Genomic DNA, 18,181 nt, shown 5'->3' on the forward strand with positions numbered 1-18,181 from the left:
CCACATTCTGCCTAACTAAATTTCCTTCTTCATTCTCAGTTCAAGTTGCTGTTCATTTCCTACCTCTCTATGCAGACTACTTAGGAGGTAGTTATACTTCTGTTGTGGATGACTGTGAAATGATGTTTGTTAGCATAACTGTCAACAGAATAGTGCTTAGGGATCGTTAAGGCACAATTAACCCTTGAATGGAATGTGAAATATGAATGAAGACAACTCTGTGTCCTAAAATCAAAGTTTCACTTAAATGCAGACAACTCAGTGTCTTAAATTCAACAGCTTAGACATCTCAAATCCTAAAATCAAAATCTAACTTTATTCATGCAACAAGTATTATCTTAGCAGTTTCTATATTCAGAGAGAGAAAAGCATTCAGTACAATAATCTCACCCAGTCCCAGATGTTACTCTGCTCAACAGAAAAGATGGCCACTCAGTTCCTGGAAGCAAAGGATAAAGCATGGGCTGGGACGGTCCATACAGGTATTGAAGGCTGGATTTATGATGATGATGATGAACTTTCTTGCTCCCCCCTTTTATGCTTTTCTTGAACTCCACTTCTTTGATGGCTCTTTGCTTTCATATTGGTCTGTCTGCAGTCAGCATACTGTCCATCTTTTATCCCGTGAGCATTTTTTTTTTGTGTGTCTAACAAGCCCATTACAGGTACACCTCTTAATTTGGCCTTTTTCCAGTGTCTTACTTTGGCCATTATCCATTGGTCTCCCTTATTACCTTTCCAATCCTTTCATCCCTCTGATTCAGCTGGTTAGTGCCAAGTTCAGTTAATTGGCAATGGTAACAAGGCTATTGCTATGTTATGTTAAAAGAACATCTCACAGCAATAAAAAAAGAAAAGATATAATATAATGAGCACCTTTGAGCTCTACAAAAACAACTCAAAGCTAGCTAATAATAAAAACAAAAAAGTTAATAAGGACAAAACTTAAGTAATGTTTAAATAAGGATAAAATATAAACAATATTATAAACAGATGCAACTTCAAAGCATTAAATATAACAAGCTAGTTTAACAAGTTATTCAGTAGTGTCTGTCTATGACATTATTGTTTGAATTAAAAGAGTACCCATATTAAGCCTAGGCAGTTTTATACATATACACAAAGTATCCTGTATCATGTATCCTGAAGAATTTAGAGTCATTCATCAATAGTTATATACATAAAGGTTTTTTGGATCCTTAGAGGCTTACATTGTATAAATGACATATGATGCCATTAAAACAGCCACCATCCACTGATCAAAACAATGATCAAATGAAAGGTAGTTTATGGGACAACATGACAGATCCTGATGACTCATACCTTTCATTTGGATACAGTATTGTAGGTTTTTACTGATGAAGTAGAAACATGTTTCAGAAAGCATTACCATTAGATTGCTTTCCTCATGTCTTAATTACAGTTAGGAGCAGCAGATGCAAGATAAGATAAAATTACTAAAATGTCTAGCATAGAATGTGATGGAAGCAATATAAGAAATCCAAATAAACAATAAAGGAAGGAAATTATGAAAGCAAGAGATGAATATATGTGAACAACAGAAAAAAAACTAGTATATGTGTATATGCACAAATATGTTTTTAAAAACAATTCATTTAAGATAATTAATTACCAATCTAACTGGAACTAATTCTAGATTTACCAAGAACCTGTCATAGCCATTTCATTGTCTTAGAAATGCTCTTTTTCATATTCTACAAAAAATGTCCATGCTAATTACATATTTTTTTCTTCTAATTTCAGGAAAGATCAGTTTTACTTAAGACTCTGAAGCAGAACTTTAGCTGGTATAAATTGTCACATACCCACTGAAAGCAATTGAACTGTGATGATTTTGCTCAGGTTCTTCCCTTCTAGTTGAAGCTATTCAGGGTACTGTCTTCTCCACTATTGGGCTTTCGAAGCAGGGTGACAAAAAACCCCTTTGTATGTAGATTTAAACCCTAAAAGGACCTGGAGGACAGGAGATGCATCCAGGTTCCAGAAAACTTGTTTGGAAGGTTTTTGCATCATAGTTGATATAAGGCTAAGCCTTTTAAAAACTCTAAATATGTAAAGTCTCTAACCTATTGTTCTATGTTTTGTTCCTCAGATTTTTATTTTGACTTCCTACCACACTGACATCTTTGGTTAGCATATGGTTAAGTAGCTTCTCAAAACAAAGCCACTGTCTTAAAAGTATTTATTTGAATTCTGAGACCCCCTGTGCCTAGTATCTATCTGTACAGTGCTATGGATGTGCATGCTTTTGGAACAGTTGATGGAAAAAGAGAATCAAGAAAGCCTTTGCTTGGCATCTGATGACTACATTTATTAAGGAAGTAAATTATATGATGCATAAATGAGTGAACAAACTGGGAGACAGCTTGAACCATTTTATCTGTGATTGTTCAGAAATTCTCTCCATAACTTCAGGGATTTCAGAGGTCATAAATAGGAGAGATAGTGACATATCTGCAGTTCTCTTAATTACTCCACTTTTACTGAGTTTTATTCTCTTGACTCTATTGCTGGGACTGAACCATCTGTCTGGGAGATGTTTTATTATTTCTTAGGGACTCTGCAAACAAGACTCATTTTTGTGGCTTTTGTTGACTATAAACTTATTGATATGGTACTTAGTGAGATTCTCTGCAGATTTGATGTTGTTGTTGTCCCAGAGTGAATGCAAATTTATGAGAAATAACACGAAGTTGCAGATATAATGAGCTGTTTTGTATATGCTGTGCAAGAAAACCCTTGCACATTTTTCCTCCCCTTCATTGAGGCCTTTTAACCACAAAGCATTAAAAATGCTTTACCTCAAAAGACTTGATTACCCCTTGTTTCCCTTCCTACAAACATCACCTTTGCCATTTATGCAAATGTAATGAGTAAGATAAATATGACTACTAACCTATGGGGAGATTTGTTAAGGGATAAAGACTAAAGGGGTGTTTGGAGGGAAAGAAGCTGGATGTGACCTTTTAATACAGACTTCACTGTACTTTATGAACCTTTGTAAAAGTGAGTGTTGGGATGCCTATGATCTCCCATTATATTGTGTATATTTTAGTGGCTTTCCAAGCAATCTTCCATCCCAAAGAGGGATACTTGTCAGTAGTCCACACCTATCTAGTTGTATAAAGGTTTTTTCGGAAGCCTTGGAATGAAGGGACATGATACAAAATAATGTAGTATTCTCAAATGTCTATCCTGCATTTCTGCTTTATTTATAGTCCAGGAAGTTTTTCATAACATCATTGCTATGCACCAAAGCTTTAAACCCTGAACTTTTGAATATTTAGAGACTTGCCTTACATTTAAATGTCACCAAGCCTATTTCATTCTTTTTTTCTTTTAAACACAGTATTTCCATTTCTCTGGGATAATTAAAGAGTACTCACCAATAGCTCTGTTGCTCCTTCTCATTTGTAAGCTACATAGATTCATAGATGTTAGGGTCGGAAGGGACCTCAATAGATCATCAAGTCCGACCCCCTGCATAAGCAGGAAAGAGTGCTGGGTCTAAATGACCCCAGCTAGATACTCGTCTAACCTCCTCTTGAAGACCCCCAGGGTAGGGGAGAGCACCACCTCCCTTGGGAGCCCGTTCCAGACCTTGGCCACTCGAACTGTGAAGAAGTTCTTCCTAATGTCCACATGGTCATTCCCAGCTCTTAAAAATAAATAGTATTCATTCCCCTTGATTTTCATTATTACTAAACACTATTGAATGTTCTTTTTCAGTTCCTAGTAGAAAATAGTTTTCCTCATGGTGTTGCTAAGTATGTGTATCACCCTAGACTGCTTTTTTTATGCCTACCAAGCCCTGAGGATGGACCCTATGACTGACAACCATAGTCTCTTCATGTAAACAATAAATCACAAGCCAACTCTGAGAGCACAAGAAAGAAAGCACAAGAGCAAGCTTTCTCTTGCCATATTGTTAATGCATGTGACAATTAATGACCAATACTGCTATTGTATATGGCAGGAGGTACAGCAGTACCATATCTTTTTTCCTTCATATGCACACTCTAAACTATGTGAACCCTTTCATCTAATCAAACATAAAAATAAGACTCTTCTTTACCAGGAAGGACAACAAAGATCACTGAGAACAGATGTTCTGGCTAGAACAAGACCCTGTCTGCATTATAGGAGATAAGAGAGATAAGGAGAACAAAGATCCAAAAGAAGAAAGAAAAGGTCATTCTCATCATTACATAGGAAAAAAGCCAGCAGCTGTCCTTTGTATGACTGCTTCTATGTCTAAACCCAAGATGTTTGAATCTGATTGCCAAGTTGAAATAATTTTCCTGATGCACATTCTCGAAGTCTTCCCAGTAGATCCTCCATCCTTTTAGTCAACACAAGAGAACAGATGAAGGACCATTTTTAACAATGATGAGGCAGTGTGGATTACCTATATTTTCAGGAGGAGCAGAATTGTTAAACATCATTGACCGGGAGGAGGACAGTTTCAGAAAGTAAACTTAATAGTATCCTGTTCTAACTTATCAGGGCTCAGGGTGAGGTGATATCTTTTATTAAACCAACTAGATTTTTGCAAAAAAATTCTTTAATTGCAATGTTTCGAGCACAAACACCCTTCATCAGGCATCAGAGAAAAGATGGTAAAAGTTCTCCTGGGTACAAATGAAAGTTCATATTTCATAGGATTTCACAGAGGAGTCAGTACATGGAATACTCCTCTCGGCAGACAGTTCTTAGCTGGTAAGGTGTCTCTCAGCTCTCTTGTGAAGCTCTGTGATGATGCAAATTACCTTGAACAAAGGCAGGAGCAGTGGGTCTAATAAAAGATATCACCTCTACCACGATTTTCCTCTAGACCAATATGGCTACAACCTGGATACCTGTTCTAACTTAGCCCTTCATTTCTGCAAAGCCAACCCACATAAAATTGCATCAAAAATGACTCAATGCCTGATGAGAAAATTGTATGAAATACATGATGCCTCCATTTTGCCTGTGGACCAGGGTCTCTGTCCAGACTGCACACCCACTAATGCAACTCAGTGTCCCTTGACACCACTCACTGTGATACATCAGGGAACTTGTTTGTTTGCACATACATCATGAGAGAGAGAGTCTGATCAGACTGCCAAACCCACAGAGGAGAAATTGGGGCATCAGGAACCCAAACTACCACTGTCAAGTGCCAATATTAAAAAATGTAGTTAATGTTGAGCTGACTTGAAATAAAGCATAAAGTATCAGTTCAATAAACTGAAAAAATATTTAGATTATGGTATATGAAAAAGTTTCTCTATTTCAATGCTGAAAAATGTTAAGAGCTTTCTATTCCATGTGAAAATTTAATTTTTCAACCTTTTTGTCCCAATTTTGAATGACAACAAATGTTAAAATATCACAATAAATTATCAGAATATATTTTTTCAAGTTATATTTGCCTCGAAATCCATGTTTTGGGCAGCCCTGTGATAGCATTTTTAGCTTTGGTATCATTTTTTGTGAAATGTAAATTTGTCCAAAAAAACCCCACACATTTTTGTTCATTGAAAGAATATTTATGATTTTGATCTAAGTTAACCAAATAGTTTCAGTGTGGAAGGGAACATACCTTTTTTAGGGCTACATACCCACAAGTAATAGAGGAAGAGGAGAAGACTATGGGATTCTATTTTATCTAACAGTCTTGTGGTAAAGGCATTTAGGATACAGTCCCAGGTTTACTTCCTCTGTCCAGGATGATTTGAATTCCCAGTTCCTACCTCCCAGGAGGAAGCCTAATCAATAGGTAGATTATGTTCAACTTTTCATAAATAATTAAAAAATTACTGAAGCAGCAACTGGACCTCAGATCTCCTTCCTCCCAGTAACTAACTTATTAGCTTAGTGGTTAGGACATTCTCATTCTGGGACATTGACTATTTAATTATTTTTTACAAAATGGAACAGCTCCAGCAGGATGAATTGAGAGAGCCAACCCAGAATACCATATTATATGGTGGTCAGGCCATGAGTATGTTTAATCAGATCTTGTTATCTAGCAAGTAACTGTGTACATGATTCATTTGAGTGCTCTCAGTAGTGCCTTTAATTCAATAGCTTTCTTCTTCATTACAAAGAAAAATAGATGGATACGATTTTACTCTGCTCTGATACAAACAAATTTTACTTCTTAGAAAACAAAAAGATGAAAGATGCAATACAAAAAAAATCAATTTTAAAGGCTGAAAACTTGTAATACCTGTCCTTTAGCAATGCCTTTGCTGCAGATTCTAAATCATGAGGAACACAAAGGGGTAAGACTGTGATATTGAAGTAATTATGAAAGGCAAATGAGCACAAAGAAAGATAGTTGAAGTAGTCCAAAGACTTGTCATTTATAAAAGAAAAATGAACATCTGTTTTGGACTTGTTCATAAATAAATTATTAATGTGTTGATGTGTCATGTTTTGGGAGAATAGGGCAGAGCTGCGAGTGTGATTTGATGGCAGTCTTTATAAACTACTCGCAATAGGAATAAGATAACATAGTGAATAAAATGCAAGATGTTTCCTGGGGATGAAATGGCTAGCTAACTGAAAGTACTGTGCCCTATTATTTCTCTCAGATAATTATTTCCCTTGAAATGCCTTAAGCTAAGATTGATACTATTAAAATTTCAAAAACAATTATTTGTTCCTCTCCTTTCTTCTCCTCCCCTCCCCCACCCCTGCAACCATTTTTGGTATCATGCAAGATTACTGATGATAACATTAATCTTAGTCTCTTCTAGTCCTACTCTCTTATACAGTGTCTTCAGTGTGCAAATGGCTCCTGTAGAATTGTACATGCAATGACATATATAGCCTTCAGCATTCCCAGTGTCCTCATCCTACACTGGCCAATTACATTCATTGGGAGCTGTCGGTTTCAGGAGATCGTGGGGTTGTGCCTTTGGTAGGTTACCGAGTACAACCACAGCTTCGTGGCTGGCTGAGTCTGATGTGCAACTGGCAGACTGTCTGGGAAGTTGCACATACAAACTCAGTTGAGCTTGCATTGGCATGCCAAGTACCGTTTTGTTGTCTGCCTCTGACACCTCTTCTTTAGCTCATCATTGACCCACTCCATCTTAAAGCAACATGTGCCCTGCTTCACAGTGACTTTCCACTCACAGCAGTCTGAAGTGATTGATTCCCAGTGTTGGCCATCAATGTGCAGCTCACAAAAGTTTTTCTTGCAGACATCAACAAAATGGAGTGTGGGCTGTCCACAGCTTTTTTTCAGCTTTTGTTCTAACTCTTTCCACTTTTTTCCAAGTCCTGAAAAAAGTATTTGAGAAAAGAACTCCTTATTTAAAAATACTGAAAAAACCTACTCTAATGCTTTTAGATTTATTCATCCATTCCTGTAAGACCAAATAAAAAGAGTGAAGACTGAACTTGCTAATTGAATTTTAACTTGGGTTATAGTCAAGATCAAAATCAAACAGAGATAATGTCTGTTTTACATATCTTGCTGCCTGGATTCTTCGACGCTGGGATAAAATCCTGATCCCCCATTGAATTAAGTTGAATCATTGCCATTGATGTCACCCTGAGCAGTATTTCATTTTAAGTCTCTATAAGTACTGTCCTCGAGCCAAATCCTTATCACATTGAATTCAATAGAATCAATGCTTAAAATAATTCCTTTGTTGAAGAGCAACTTGCTGTCTTTTCTCTGCCTTTAAAAACAAACCACCTGAAAACTTAAATCCTGCCTGTCCACTCTTCAGAAATTTTGCTTCTGTAAGATTATGAGGCAGTCTAAGGAGGATAATTGGCAGCAGTGAGCTTCCAAATTTCACAAGAGCCTACATACACTGTGACAAATTATATGAAGGTTGACTCTCCAATTTAAAAATGTGTTGTGTCATCTGTTGTGTTGGCCAGAAAATGTTGCACAATTGGGCTGCAAAGAGCTGTTTGAGTTGGTCTCATCAATAATCTAAATTACAGGTAAGTACCAGGCACCATTCAGGTTATTTACAGTTCTCATAGTATAGTAAAATAAAGGATTGATCCTGAAAAATCACTTACCACCTTCCAGGATTGGTATTTTCCAGTGGCCAGCTCACCGTAGAGCAGAGTTAGGGAACCTCAGGCCCACAGACAGCCGCCCCTGCCCACAAGGCTTGTGCCAGTCTCCATGGAGACCCCAGCCTCAGCCATGTCGGCAGCGTGGGCAGCAGAGCACGGTGGGGGGCTGCTATGGAGCCACTGGGAAATGGAGTTCCTGGCCAACTCCAAAGGAAAAAAAAAAAAAAAAAAAAAGGAAGCTTACTGCAGAGCCAGGGCAGAGCTGTGATCTGTAGCCTGCATGCTCCAGGCAGGGGCTTGTATGCGGCTCTGCTCTGGTTCCTTGCAGCACTAAACTTTTTTTTTGTGTTGGCCAGGGACTCCATTTCCCTGTCGTGCTCTGCCGTGCACACTACCAGCATGGCTGAAGCTGGGGTATCCATGGAGACAGGCACAAGCCATGCAGGCAGGGGCAGCTGGGAAATGGAGTCTCTGGCTGACCAGCGGGCCAGAGGTTCCCCATCCCTGCCATAGAGTATGTCCTTGGGGATTCAGCCACCTCTCATGCAGTTCACTTGTCCTGACCAGCAGAGGCATCTCTGTCTCAAGAGCACAAAGATACCGGGTATCTTGGCCCATTCCAGAACAGTGAAGTTGCAGATTTTGTCATGCCATGTTATGCCTAGGAAACGGCACAGACATCAAAGACGGAAATTGTTCAATTTTCTTCCTTCCCTGGCACTAGAAGACCATGCTCCCTGCCATACACTAGAGAACTAAGTAGACAAACACTGTAGATGGATATCTTGTCATCAGAGTGAGCACTCTTTTTTCCAAACTCTCTTTTGAAGTTTAGCATTGGCATTACTTGACTTTCCAATGCAAGCATTAATTTTGGGAAGGCAGTCAACTTGCTGACCCATGACTACTGTCTTCTTTAAGCTAATGGTCAAACTGAAATTATCACAAGCATGAGAAACATGATCCATGAGACTTTGCAGTCCTGATTCTGAATGACTAACAGTTGCTGGGTCATCAGCAAAGAGCATTTCACAGACAAGAACTTGGGTTTCTGTTTTCGCTTTGAAACAAAAATGGTTGTCTGAAGGTTTCCCATTGGGTCTGGTCTGAAGCTATACTCCTTCTGAACAGCCACTGAATACATATTTGAGTAAGACAGTGAAGAAAATCCCAAAAAACATTGGAGCTAGGACATAGCCCTGTTTGACACCAGTCTTGATTTCAAATTCTTGCAGACATGACCCATTTAATAGTACCGTTCCCTGCATATCAATGTAGAAGGACTTCATGATTCTCAGGAGCTTAGGAGAGCAGCCAATCTTCTTCAGGATTCAGAACAAGCCATCTCTTCTGACAAGATCAAAAGTTTTGGTGAGATCAATAAATGCTATGTATATAGATTTCCTGCGTTCATGGCATTTTTCTTGTAGCTGTCTCAGGGAGAATATCATATCTGTCATGGATCTACCAGATCTGAAACCACATTGGGACTCAGGGTAGACTCTGTCCACAAGGGTCTGCAGTCTTAGCAGGGCAACTTTGGCAAACAGTTTCCCAGTGATGCAAAGTAAGAATATACCGCGATAGTTATTGCACTCATTCATATCACCTTTTTTTTTTTTTTGTACAAAGTGACTATGCTTGCATCCTTCATATCTTGGGGAACTTCACCTTCTTTCCTTTCTTCAGCTTCCTCTGTGCAAAAATGAAGTTTATTTCTTACTTATGAGGACTTTTTACCATCTTTAATTTTCCCTGAGCCTGATGAAGGGCATGTGAGCCTGAAAGCTTGCAGAAAAAGGGTTTTTTTTGGTTTGGGGTTTTTTGGGGTTTTTTGTAATTTCTTAATTGATTCAATAAAAGGTATTATCTCTGAACCAAGAGTTCTAGAGTTTTGCATTTCACCTTCTTTCCAACACATACATACATATTAGTTCATGCAGATGAAAGAGGAGGATGGATTTCCCACACTTAGTAACTTCAGCCAGTATGCAAGCTGCACCTGAGGCTTTACCACAAGCAAGGTGATCAATGGCTTTTTCTGCTTTGTCTATGGTAGGTTCATGGTCAAGTGCTGTCAGGGTTGAGAGGTCTTCAAGTGCACCAAGAGTGAAGTCACAGACCACATTTTCACAAGAGTAGAGTTCTGAGTAATGTTCAATCCATCGATCCATCTGCTTATTGTAGTCATTGATGACTTCACCTGTGGAGGATTTTAGAAGGATGGTCTTCCTTGGAACAGACCTGAGGGCTTTCCTGATGCCCCTGTACATTGCTTGCATGTCGCCTCATTCAGCAGCTTTTTGGATACTTTTGCACAGTTGTGGTCAATAATCATTTGCATACCGTCTTGCTTTATGTTTGACCTTTTGCTGGATTTCTCAAAGTGCCTGCAAGTTGGTGTGGCTTGGGTCACACTTATATTTAAGGAGAGCTGACCGTTTCTTTTCTGTGAGTGGGTTCATTTCAGACAAGTTCTAATTAAACCAGTCATTTGAGCTGCGATGCAAGATACCACAAGAGTCCAAGGCAGTTTGATAGATGGCTCATTTGAGCTGAACCCATTTCTCCTCAGCAGTATTACATGGCTTATGATATGCTAGTACCCCAGAGAGTGTTTTAATTAATTAATTGAGATGATGTGTCTTCAGCTTTCGGTTGTGTGACATTTATTCATAGTAAGGAGAGTTTCTTGCTCTTGTACAATTTCCTGGGATGCAATTTGACTGTAGTGGTTGAAAGATCAGTATCACAGTCAGTCACAGAATTCTCATGAGCAAGTGAGAATGAAGTCAAGTTGATACGAGTGTCCAGATCATGGGTGGTGCCAGGATACTTTGTGTTGAGGTTTCAACCCTTGCAATGAGGTCTCAGAGCAGGAGGATTTTTTTGTTAGGTGAAATACATTGATTATAAGGCACTAAACTCATAGTAGAAGTAGTCTTTTGATTTGAATGAAGCAGTGAGAGCACATAAGAGACTGACAGGACCAGAGGCACTAGCGAGTTGAAGCACCATTAATCTTTCAAAGCCTTTGTTTGAGGGTTCTATTGCAAAAAAACAGCTTATTTTTTACTCCAAAGCCAACACTATGCTCTCTGATTTTTTGAGTTGTTTCCCACACCAGAAAAAGGTGTAGTTCTTCCCTTTAAGGCATCCTTGCCTGGTAGTCTGGTCTTTTGTACACCAACAACATCAACATTCAGTCTCAGCAGTTCTGCATCAATGACTGCAGCTTTGCATGTGTCATAAATGGTTTGGAGGTCATCAGATATACCTGAAGTCACTGTATGTACATTGTAGCTTCCAATCTTTTGGATTGAAAGGTTTTTCCTTGCATTCTTGGAGTAGATGGTGGTGTGTGATAGCAGTCTGCTTTCAAGTTAAATCTCTAAGCTCCAAAAACCCATTAAAGCAGCAGATTGGGGTGAAAAAAACACCTTATTGACTTGAAACTGTCCAGCTTGAGGTGAGCAGTAGTTTTCTAATGATGCATGATGATCTCTTCCACTGTCAGAGACAGCCCTGGCACCTGGATCTACATCGATCAATCCATGGCTTATGACCGGTATCTGTTGACACCCATTTGTTTCAATACATTGGTGAAACTGGAGTAACCTCTCCAGGGTGCAAAAGCCTTGGTATTTGACAGGTGATCAGGACTTGCCCAAGCCTCAGAATCACCCTTTTGACTTTGCCAACTTATCCACTGGAAAGGTAAAACCAATAAGATATAGGGCCGGGAAAGTTGTAGGAGGTGCCAGAAAGAAGACCAAATGATTTACTAATCACCTTGGGAGCTCCACTGCACATTTTCTGTCCCTTAGCCTTCACCTCTCCCAAGATAATCCATTTTACTCCTTTAGCTTGCACCTCTCCCAAGGTAGTCCACAAGGCAGTGGTTATGGTAACTGTCATCTTCATCCACCAGTTTCGTCATTGAAAAATAACCTATTTCACCACAACTGCCACTGTGATGATCAGAGGACAGCTCTTAATGACAATAACTGTCCTCCCTTACTGAGTTTAGCCTGCTGGTGAAAGTGGTTGCCCAAGGTGTGGCACATGGAGTCATTAGTAAGAGTTGGAGATGAGTGAGGACCAGTAATCCCAAACCACCTTAACAAGTGTCACCATTTGAGAAACAAAGGTTCTACCCCTCCTCAAACACCCCATGAACCTCTAGCCAGTTACACTGCTAATATAAAACTTAAGACATTCTTTAGTTGTACATGGATATTGTCACCTAATGCAGATCTGGTCTTAAGCCCATACTTAACTTTATGAATGCGCATAGACCCAGTTAAATTAATAACATTGGGCATATCTACATATGCACTTTACTGTGCATTAGACTAAACTAATGTTCAATAAAGCATTACCATTTACATGTGCATCATAATTACTGTGTAGTAGATTAATGCAAAGCACCATTCATTGGCTAGTACTGGCAGGTACTAACCAATGGTGCTTTACATTAATAGGCCCAAACACATGTATATATTGAGCAATTTGCTCCTGGTCAGCCCAAACATCAGGGAGCCACAACTGTTGCAAGGAAAGAGTTGTCCCTGGTCAGTTCTGAGTGGCACAGACCCAAGCTTCGGGGGGTGAGGGAGGAGCTGTCCCTGGATCTGGAGACAGAGCAGCACAGAGCTCGAGGTTGCCCTCAGAGCTGGGGACAAGTCCTGCCCCACTCCCTAGAGCTGAGGCCTGACTCCCTGTACCCCCTGCCAAGGGGAAGAGCAAGGCAGGAACAGGCCTGGGCTAAGCTGCTTCTGTTGGGCTCAATTTGGTTCCAACCTGGGAGCATATGTAGACATGCTCCTGGGCCCAGTTAAATGCACCTGAATTTTCTGCACAGAAAATTACGTGGTGGCATTAGAACAGGTTGGCTAATGAACTGGTTCTAAAAGTCTAGTATAGATAAAGACAAGTAGTCCTCTTTGCTGATTATGTGTTAAGCTGGTTGTGACCTAGGGTCTTCTAGGGGGAACCAAGATTAGCATGAGTTAGTGTGGATGAGTAAGTGTGCACTAGAGTTCCCTAAACATGAGTTTTTACATTCTTATGATGCTACAGCACTTTTTGAACTTTTTAAAGGCAAACCCTGTGAAACTGCCTATTCCCCATTCTATAATGATTGTTGATCTTGATAGACTATCAAGTCTGAGCTCTCCATGTGTAAATGAAAGAGCTGATGATTGGATGAAGGGACTTAAAAATTATAATTCATTTTCTGCATTGAGCTATTGGGTCCCAAAGAGGTTACAAACTCGACTGTTTTCTTGGGACTTTGCTTATGAGTTGAGGGCTAGAGTTATGGACTGTCTTATATTTGCAATTAGGTGTTGATTATTTTCCAGATAGATTAAATTTTATTAGTAGATGTTTAGGATTGCGAATACAAGAAGATGACAAAGCCAGTAGGGAAATACAAATTGCCTGAGCGGGTGACTAACATTAGACGGATGGGGGTGAGGAGGGGAATGCAACTAGGTTACAGAAAATACAATGTTAGTCAACTAATTATGAATGTTAAACTGTAAAAGCTTAAATAAGCACCCATCCAATTCTTTTAGTCTTTATTTCACAAAATGTAATAATAATAATAATAATAATAAATCATGATGGAAGGCCCTTGAGTTTATAAAACTATTGTGGAGATGAGACAGGGGTACCAATTCAGCTATTAAGACTTTCACAATGGTTTGAGGAGAATGTTGTCTTGATCAGAGGCTAAGAGAGTAAAAGCCACTGGGATGTTGTTAAGTTATCATTGACAAAGATGATTTATTGCTAAGGCTCCTAAAATTAATCTGGGAGAAAAGGCTTAAGAAATGGACTAGATTGTCCTGAAAAGACCCTATATTCAGAACAAAACTATTACAGAATTAGAACTGCCACTCTCTCTATAAACCTATCTACAAATATTTAACATTTTCAGTTACCCGAGTTGACCCCTATAATTTGTTTTGCATACAGGCAGTATATTTTTTGGAACAAAAAGATCCCTCTTCCTCCCCAGTGTGGTGAAGTAGGGGAAAAAAAATCAGGAACCATTATTCCTGTTTGATCCTCTTATTATATTTTTAATACAGGTGTAGTAATATTGTATATGCACTGTTTTTTTTAATTGAGCTTCAAATATTACTGGATATTCCTGGTGCACTGTAACACTCAAGGTGAAAATCTTTTTGAGACATTTGGAAACCAATCAGGGTCTGTTTGCTTTCAGCTCGATGACTCATTAAATCAGATTCGAAAGCTGCAGCGATCTCTAGATGAGCAGACAGAAGCCAACAACAATCTACAGGTTCATCTTAATCATTTGAAAAGTAGGTAAGTGATGGACACATTTAACACTTTGAGTCTGGATGGTGATGTTAAGGAAGGACTATCAAGTGGAAATGTAGTTTTTCATTGAAATTTGGGGGGGTTGAAGTAGAGTGGATGCCAAGGCACATGTTTGACAGTTCAGTGGTTACAAGTTCAAGGCCATATCAGATTCCAACAAATCTGCAAATTCTGCTAAATACCTTGTCACAAGGACATGAAAAAGGAAACGATTGACATTTTTCACATTTTATATCTATGGATATTTGAACCTATTGCTTTTGGTCATTTTGTTCTATGCTTTCTTTCAAAGAAATGTATTTTATACATAATGTGTTTTGTTTTCTAATTGGTCTGTATTAGAATGGATTAAATCATACCATAATAAAAGTAAAAAATCAGGAGACACTATATTCTGTAGCCAGTTGAGGGCGATATCCAATTGAAATACCCAGTGGTATGTGAGGTGCATTCACTGCCACAGTATGATATCCAGCATCCAGAAGTTTACCTTCTGCTCCACCCCCAAGAAGGATGTACATCTGGTGTCAGCCAGCTCTTCTGGTCCTTGCTTTCTTTCAAGTCATCTCCCCTCCTTCACATGCTTTGTAGGGCTGTGTGAAACAGGTATATTTTGTTTAAGTTTCACACTTGGCATTTTGGAGGGACAGTGATTCATTTCAGTATTTTGGATCACACTCCCATTTCGATTTGGCTGAATCTGTTTCAGAGTTTCGATGCTGTATAGGTGTTTCCGCCATAGGCTATAATGGGGAATCACAAAAATGCCTTTAACTTTGTCATTTCTTGCCTGACTCAGGTGCAAATTGCAGAGATGGTAGCCCCTCCTGGAGTCATAAATCCTGCCAAGTTTCAAGAAAATAAATGCAGGGGGGGGGTTGAAACTGCACCTCAAATGTTCATAGCAAAACTAGTATCACTTGCCAGCAGCAGTAACATGCTGTCATCCTGCACATAAATCCAGGGGCCCATGTCCCCCATAGGAACTTGGCACAGCCCTGCAGACCTCCTGGGGAGTGCGAGCCCCCAGATCTGTGTGTGGGATGCCAGCAGGCTGGTGCTGCTGGCTGGGGTCAGCGCCAGCACTGGGTCCTTCCCAGCACGTGGCTTGGGCTGCGCCGGGCAGATTCAAGTGCTGGTGCTGGCCCCAGCTGGCAGCAACACCCTGCTGTCATCCACATGCTCTGCAGTCAGTGAATACAGAGCTTAAAATAAATAAAATTTAAAAAGCCTCATACTCACTGGCTCTGGCCATGGCAATTGGGGCCTCTGAGGACTCATGGTGGAGCCTTCCCTGTGCAGCACAGAGCAGTGGGGGGCAGTGGAGATAGCCCCCTCCCCCACCTGGCACCACTGCAGCAGCTGCACCATTGCACGGGTTCAGTGCAGCTCAGCAGGGCACCGTATGCTGTCCCGGAGCTGGGGCAGATCCACCTGTCAGCTGGAGCTTCTGGTTTGATTCCCCAGCTCTCTGATCATTCCCCCAGCTTTTCCTAGGGGTAGGAGGGGGCATGGCCCCTGGATCTGCATGCAGGGTTTCAGTAGGCTGCTGCTGCTGCCAGCTAGGGAAATAGCCCAGAGCCGCCACCATCCCCAGCTGGCAGTGGCAGTCTGCTGTCATCCCCCATCATGGGGAAAGATTGGGGACCTAGGGAATCAAACAGGGAACTGGAGGAATGTTCAGGGACCTGAACATTCCCCTAGTCTCCAGTTCAATCCCCCAGCTCTGATCACTTCCCCAGCTCTTCCTGGGTGGCGCAGGCCCTGGGATCTGTACAGCAGGTTTCAGCAGGCTGCCACTGCAGGCTGAAGCCAGCAGCAGCACCGCAGTCTTTCCAGCCCTCAGCGCAAGCTGCGCCAAACAGCTGCCGCTGGCCCCAGCCTGCAGCAGCAGCCTGCTGAAGCCTCATGTGTGCAGATCAGGGGGCCCACACCCCTTAGGAAGAGCTGGGGAAATGATCAGAGAGCTGGGGAATCGAACTGGGAGCTAAATGTCAACACTGAAGTAGTCCTTCCCCTGCTCTTTCCCTTCCATCTTCTTAGTTTTTGTTTCCCTGCAAGCCTGGCTCCAAAACTCCAAAATTTTCTGAAACATTTTGGAGCTGTCTCAGAGCCTTCTGTTTCAATTTGGATTTGGTGTTTCAGGTGCTGAAATGGCCCAAAACACCTCCGAAACTAAACGGCTGCCAAAATTTCACACAGCCCTAAGGCTTAGTGGTCCTTGAAGAGACACAGTTTTTTCCTATTCCTCAGTATACATGGGGTCGGTTACAGTTGAAGTCTCTGTACATCATGCCTGGAAGAACTCACACCTGTGTGTGTCACCTAAATCAGTAATCACAATGAGAAAGGAAAGAGGCAGGACTGGATCTGGTACCTGGATCTTTGTACAGTACTCATTTATGCCTTTGGTTCTCTATAATGCAGGTCTAATTGAAAACCTACAGGCATCTATACTTATGCCCAATGCCTGCTCCAACTCATTCTAATTAGAATGTATTAGACCAGACTCAATTAATAGAGTCTGCTGGAGTGTGCTAATTAGCACATGCCAACAGGCTCAGCATCATGTGTATTCAGTATCCCCATGCTTCAAAATAGTGGTGGGGGTGCCTTAACTAAAGCTCATTGAATGTGTGTATTCAGTGAGCTTTAGTTAAAGCTTTAATGACACATTCAGTGAGCCTTAGTTAAAGCACCCCCACCACCATTTTGAAGCCCAGAAGTGCTGTGGTCACTTGAATTGGAACGGCTCCCAAAATATTATCTTGCCTTGCATTTAAGTTGACTCTGATCCACATGTGTGTACACTCTGACAGTTGAGTTGACTTAAGAAAGTTAAGTTGACGTAACTGTCAGAAAGTTGGTATGTTTTTAGACACCCACAGTGAACAAAATCCAGCTTCAAAACAAAGAGCTTTGTTATCAAGCAGAACAAATCATTTGTTCAAAATAACCTATATGGATATTTAGTTTATGTTTTGTTACAAGCCAAATTGGTCAGAATTCCCTCTCAAATTCCATAAAAGAGTGGGTCCAATATAGATTGTTTAAGGCAAGGGTACCCAACATGTGTCAAACATGCCACCATTGGCATGGGAAGCCCATGTGTGGCATGCAGCAGATCAGGGAAAGGAAAGGTAGCACAGCAGCAAATAAGACAGGAAGCATGAGGCAGTGAAGCCGGTTGAACAGGGGAGTTGCACTTAGGGGGTACGTCCAGATGAGCAGGAACATGTGAAATGCAGCATCGTGGACTCACCTGCAACACCACATATGCAGGGATTCCCCACATGGCTACTTTGCAGTGTGGGGGGCTTTTTTGACCCTGGGGGGATTCTGGGGTCAAAAAAACCCATGCCTAAAAAAAGCAAGGAAGCACACATGGCGACAGAGTGCACCATCCAAAACTGGAGCCTGGCCAGATGGAGCCAAGCTCCAACTGTTGGCCAGGCTCCCTGATGCAGGTTCACCATGACTGCAGCTCTCAGAGACCCTTAGGACCTCAGGCAAGGCTGCTGGGGCCAGCACAGTTGGTGGCTGTAGCCTCCCCTACCCCACCCAGGGTAACATGCCATGCACCAGTGTGTGCATGGCATGGGCATTCCCTGGGGACACGTAGCAGCAGTATAAGGTGTGTTGCTGCTACATGTCCCCAGGGAGGGAGCCAAGCTAATTTATGACACTCTAGCCAAAAATATTGGTCCCCATTTATTTAAGGAATTTAAGAAGCTCCTAGCACCCAAACTAGCCAGCCTACTTTCTA

The 18,181-nt window shown here is 40.9% G+C and overlaps 1 protein-coding gene and 1 long non-coding RNA gene across 7 annotated transcripts in view; one reads left to right on the forward strand and one right to left on the reverse strand.

Moving 5' to 3' along the window:
- The window catches only part of LOC109283896 (uncharacterized), a 29,773-nt gene extending 28,850 nt beyond the window's left edge, over positions 1 to 923 (reverse strand). Inside the window, exon 1 of the long non-coding RNA XR_002091218.2 lies at positions 391 to 923. This is a non-coding gene — a long non-coding RNA (uncharacterized LOC109283896). The remainder of the gene's footprint in view (positions 1 to 390) is intronic.
- The window catches only part of CCDC102B (coiled-coil domain containing 102B), a 411,063-nt gene that overhangs the window by 278,642 nt on the left and 114,240 nt on the right, over positions 1 to 18,181 (forward strand). For 4 of the 6 annotated variants that reach the window (XM_019490620.2, XM_019490624.2, XM_019490621.2 and 1 more), the window contains one exon: positions 14,297 to 14,400. The exons of 1 other annotated variant lie outside the window; for it this stretch is intronic. In XM_019490620.2, the coding sequence (XP_019346165.1) occupies positions 14,297 to 14,400 (104 nt within the window). The remainder of the gene's footprint in view (positions 1 to 14,296; positions 14,401 to 18,181) is intronic. One more of the 6 variants, XM_014606758.3, reaches the window with a different exon arrangement.

The sequence above is a fragment of the Alligator mississippiensis genome, chromosome 3 (assembly GCF_030867095.1).
Source record: "Alligator mississippiensis isolate rAllMis1 chromosome 3, rAllMis1, whole genome shotgun sequence".
Lineage (NCBI taxonomy): Eukaryota > Metazoa > Chordata > Crocodylia > Alligatoridae > Alligator > Alligator mississippiensis.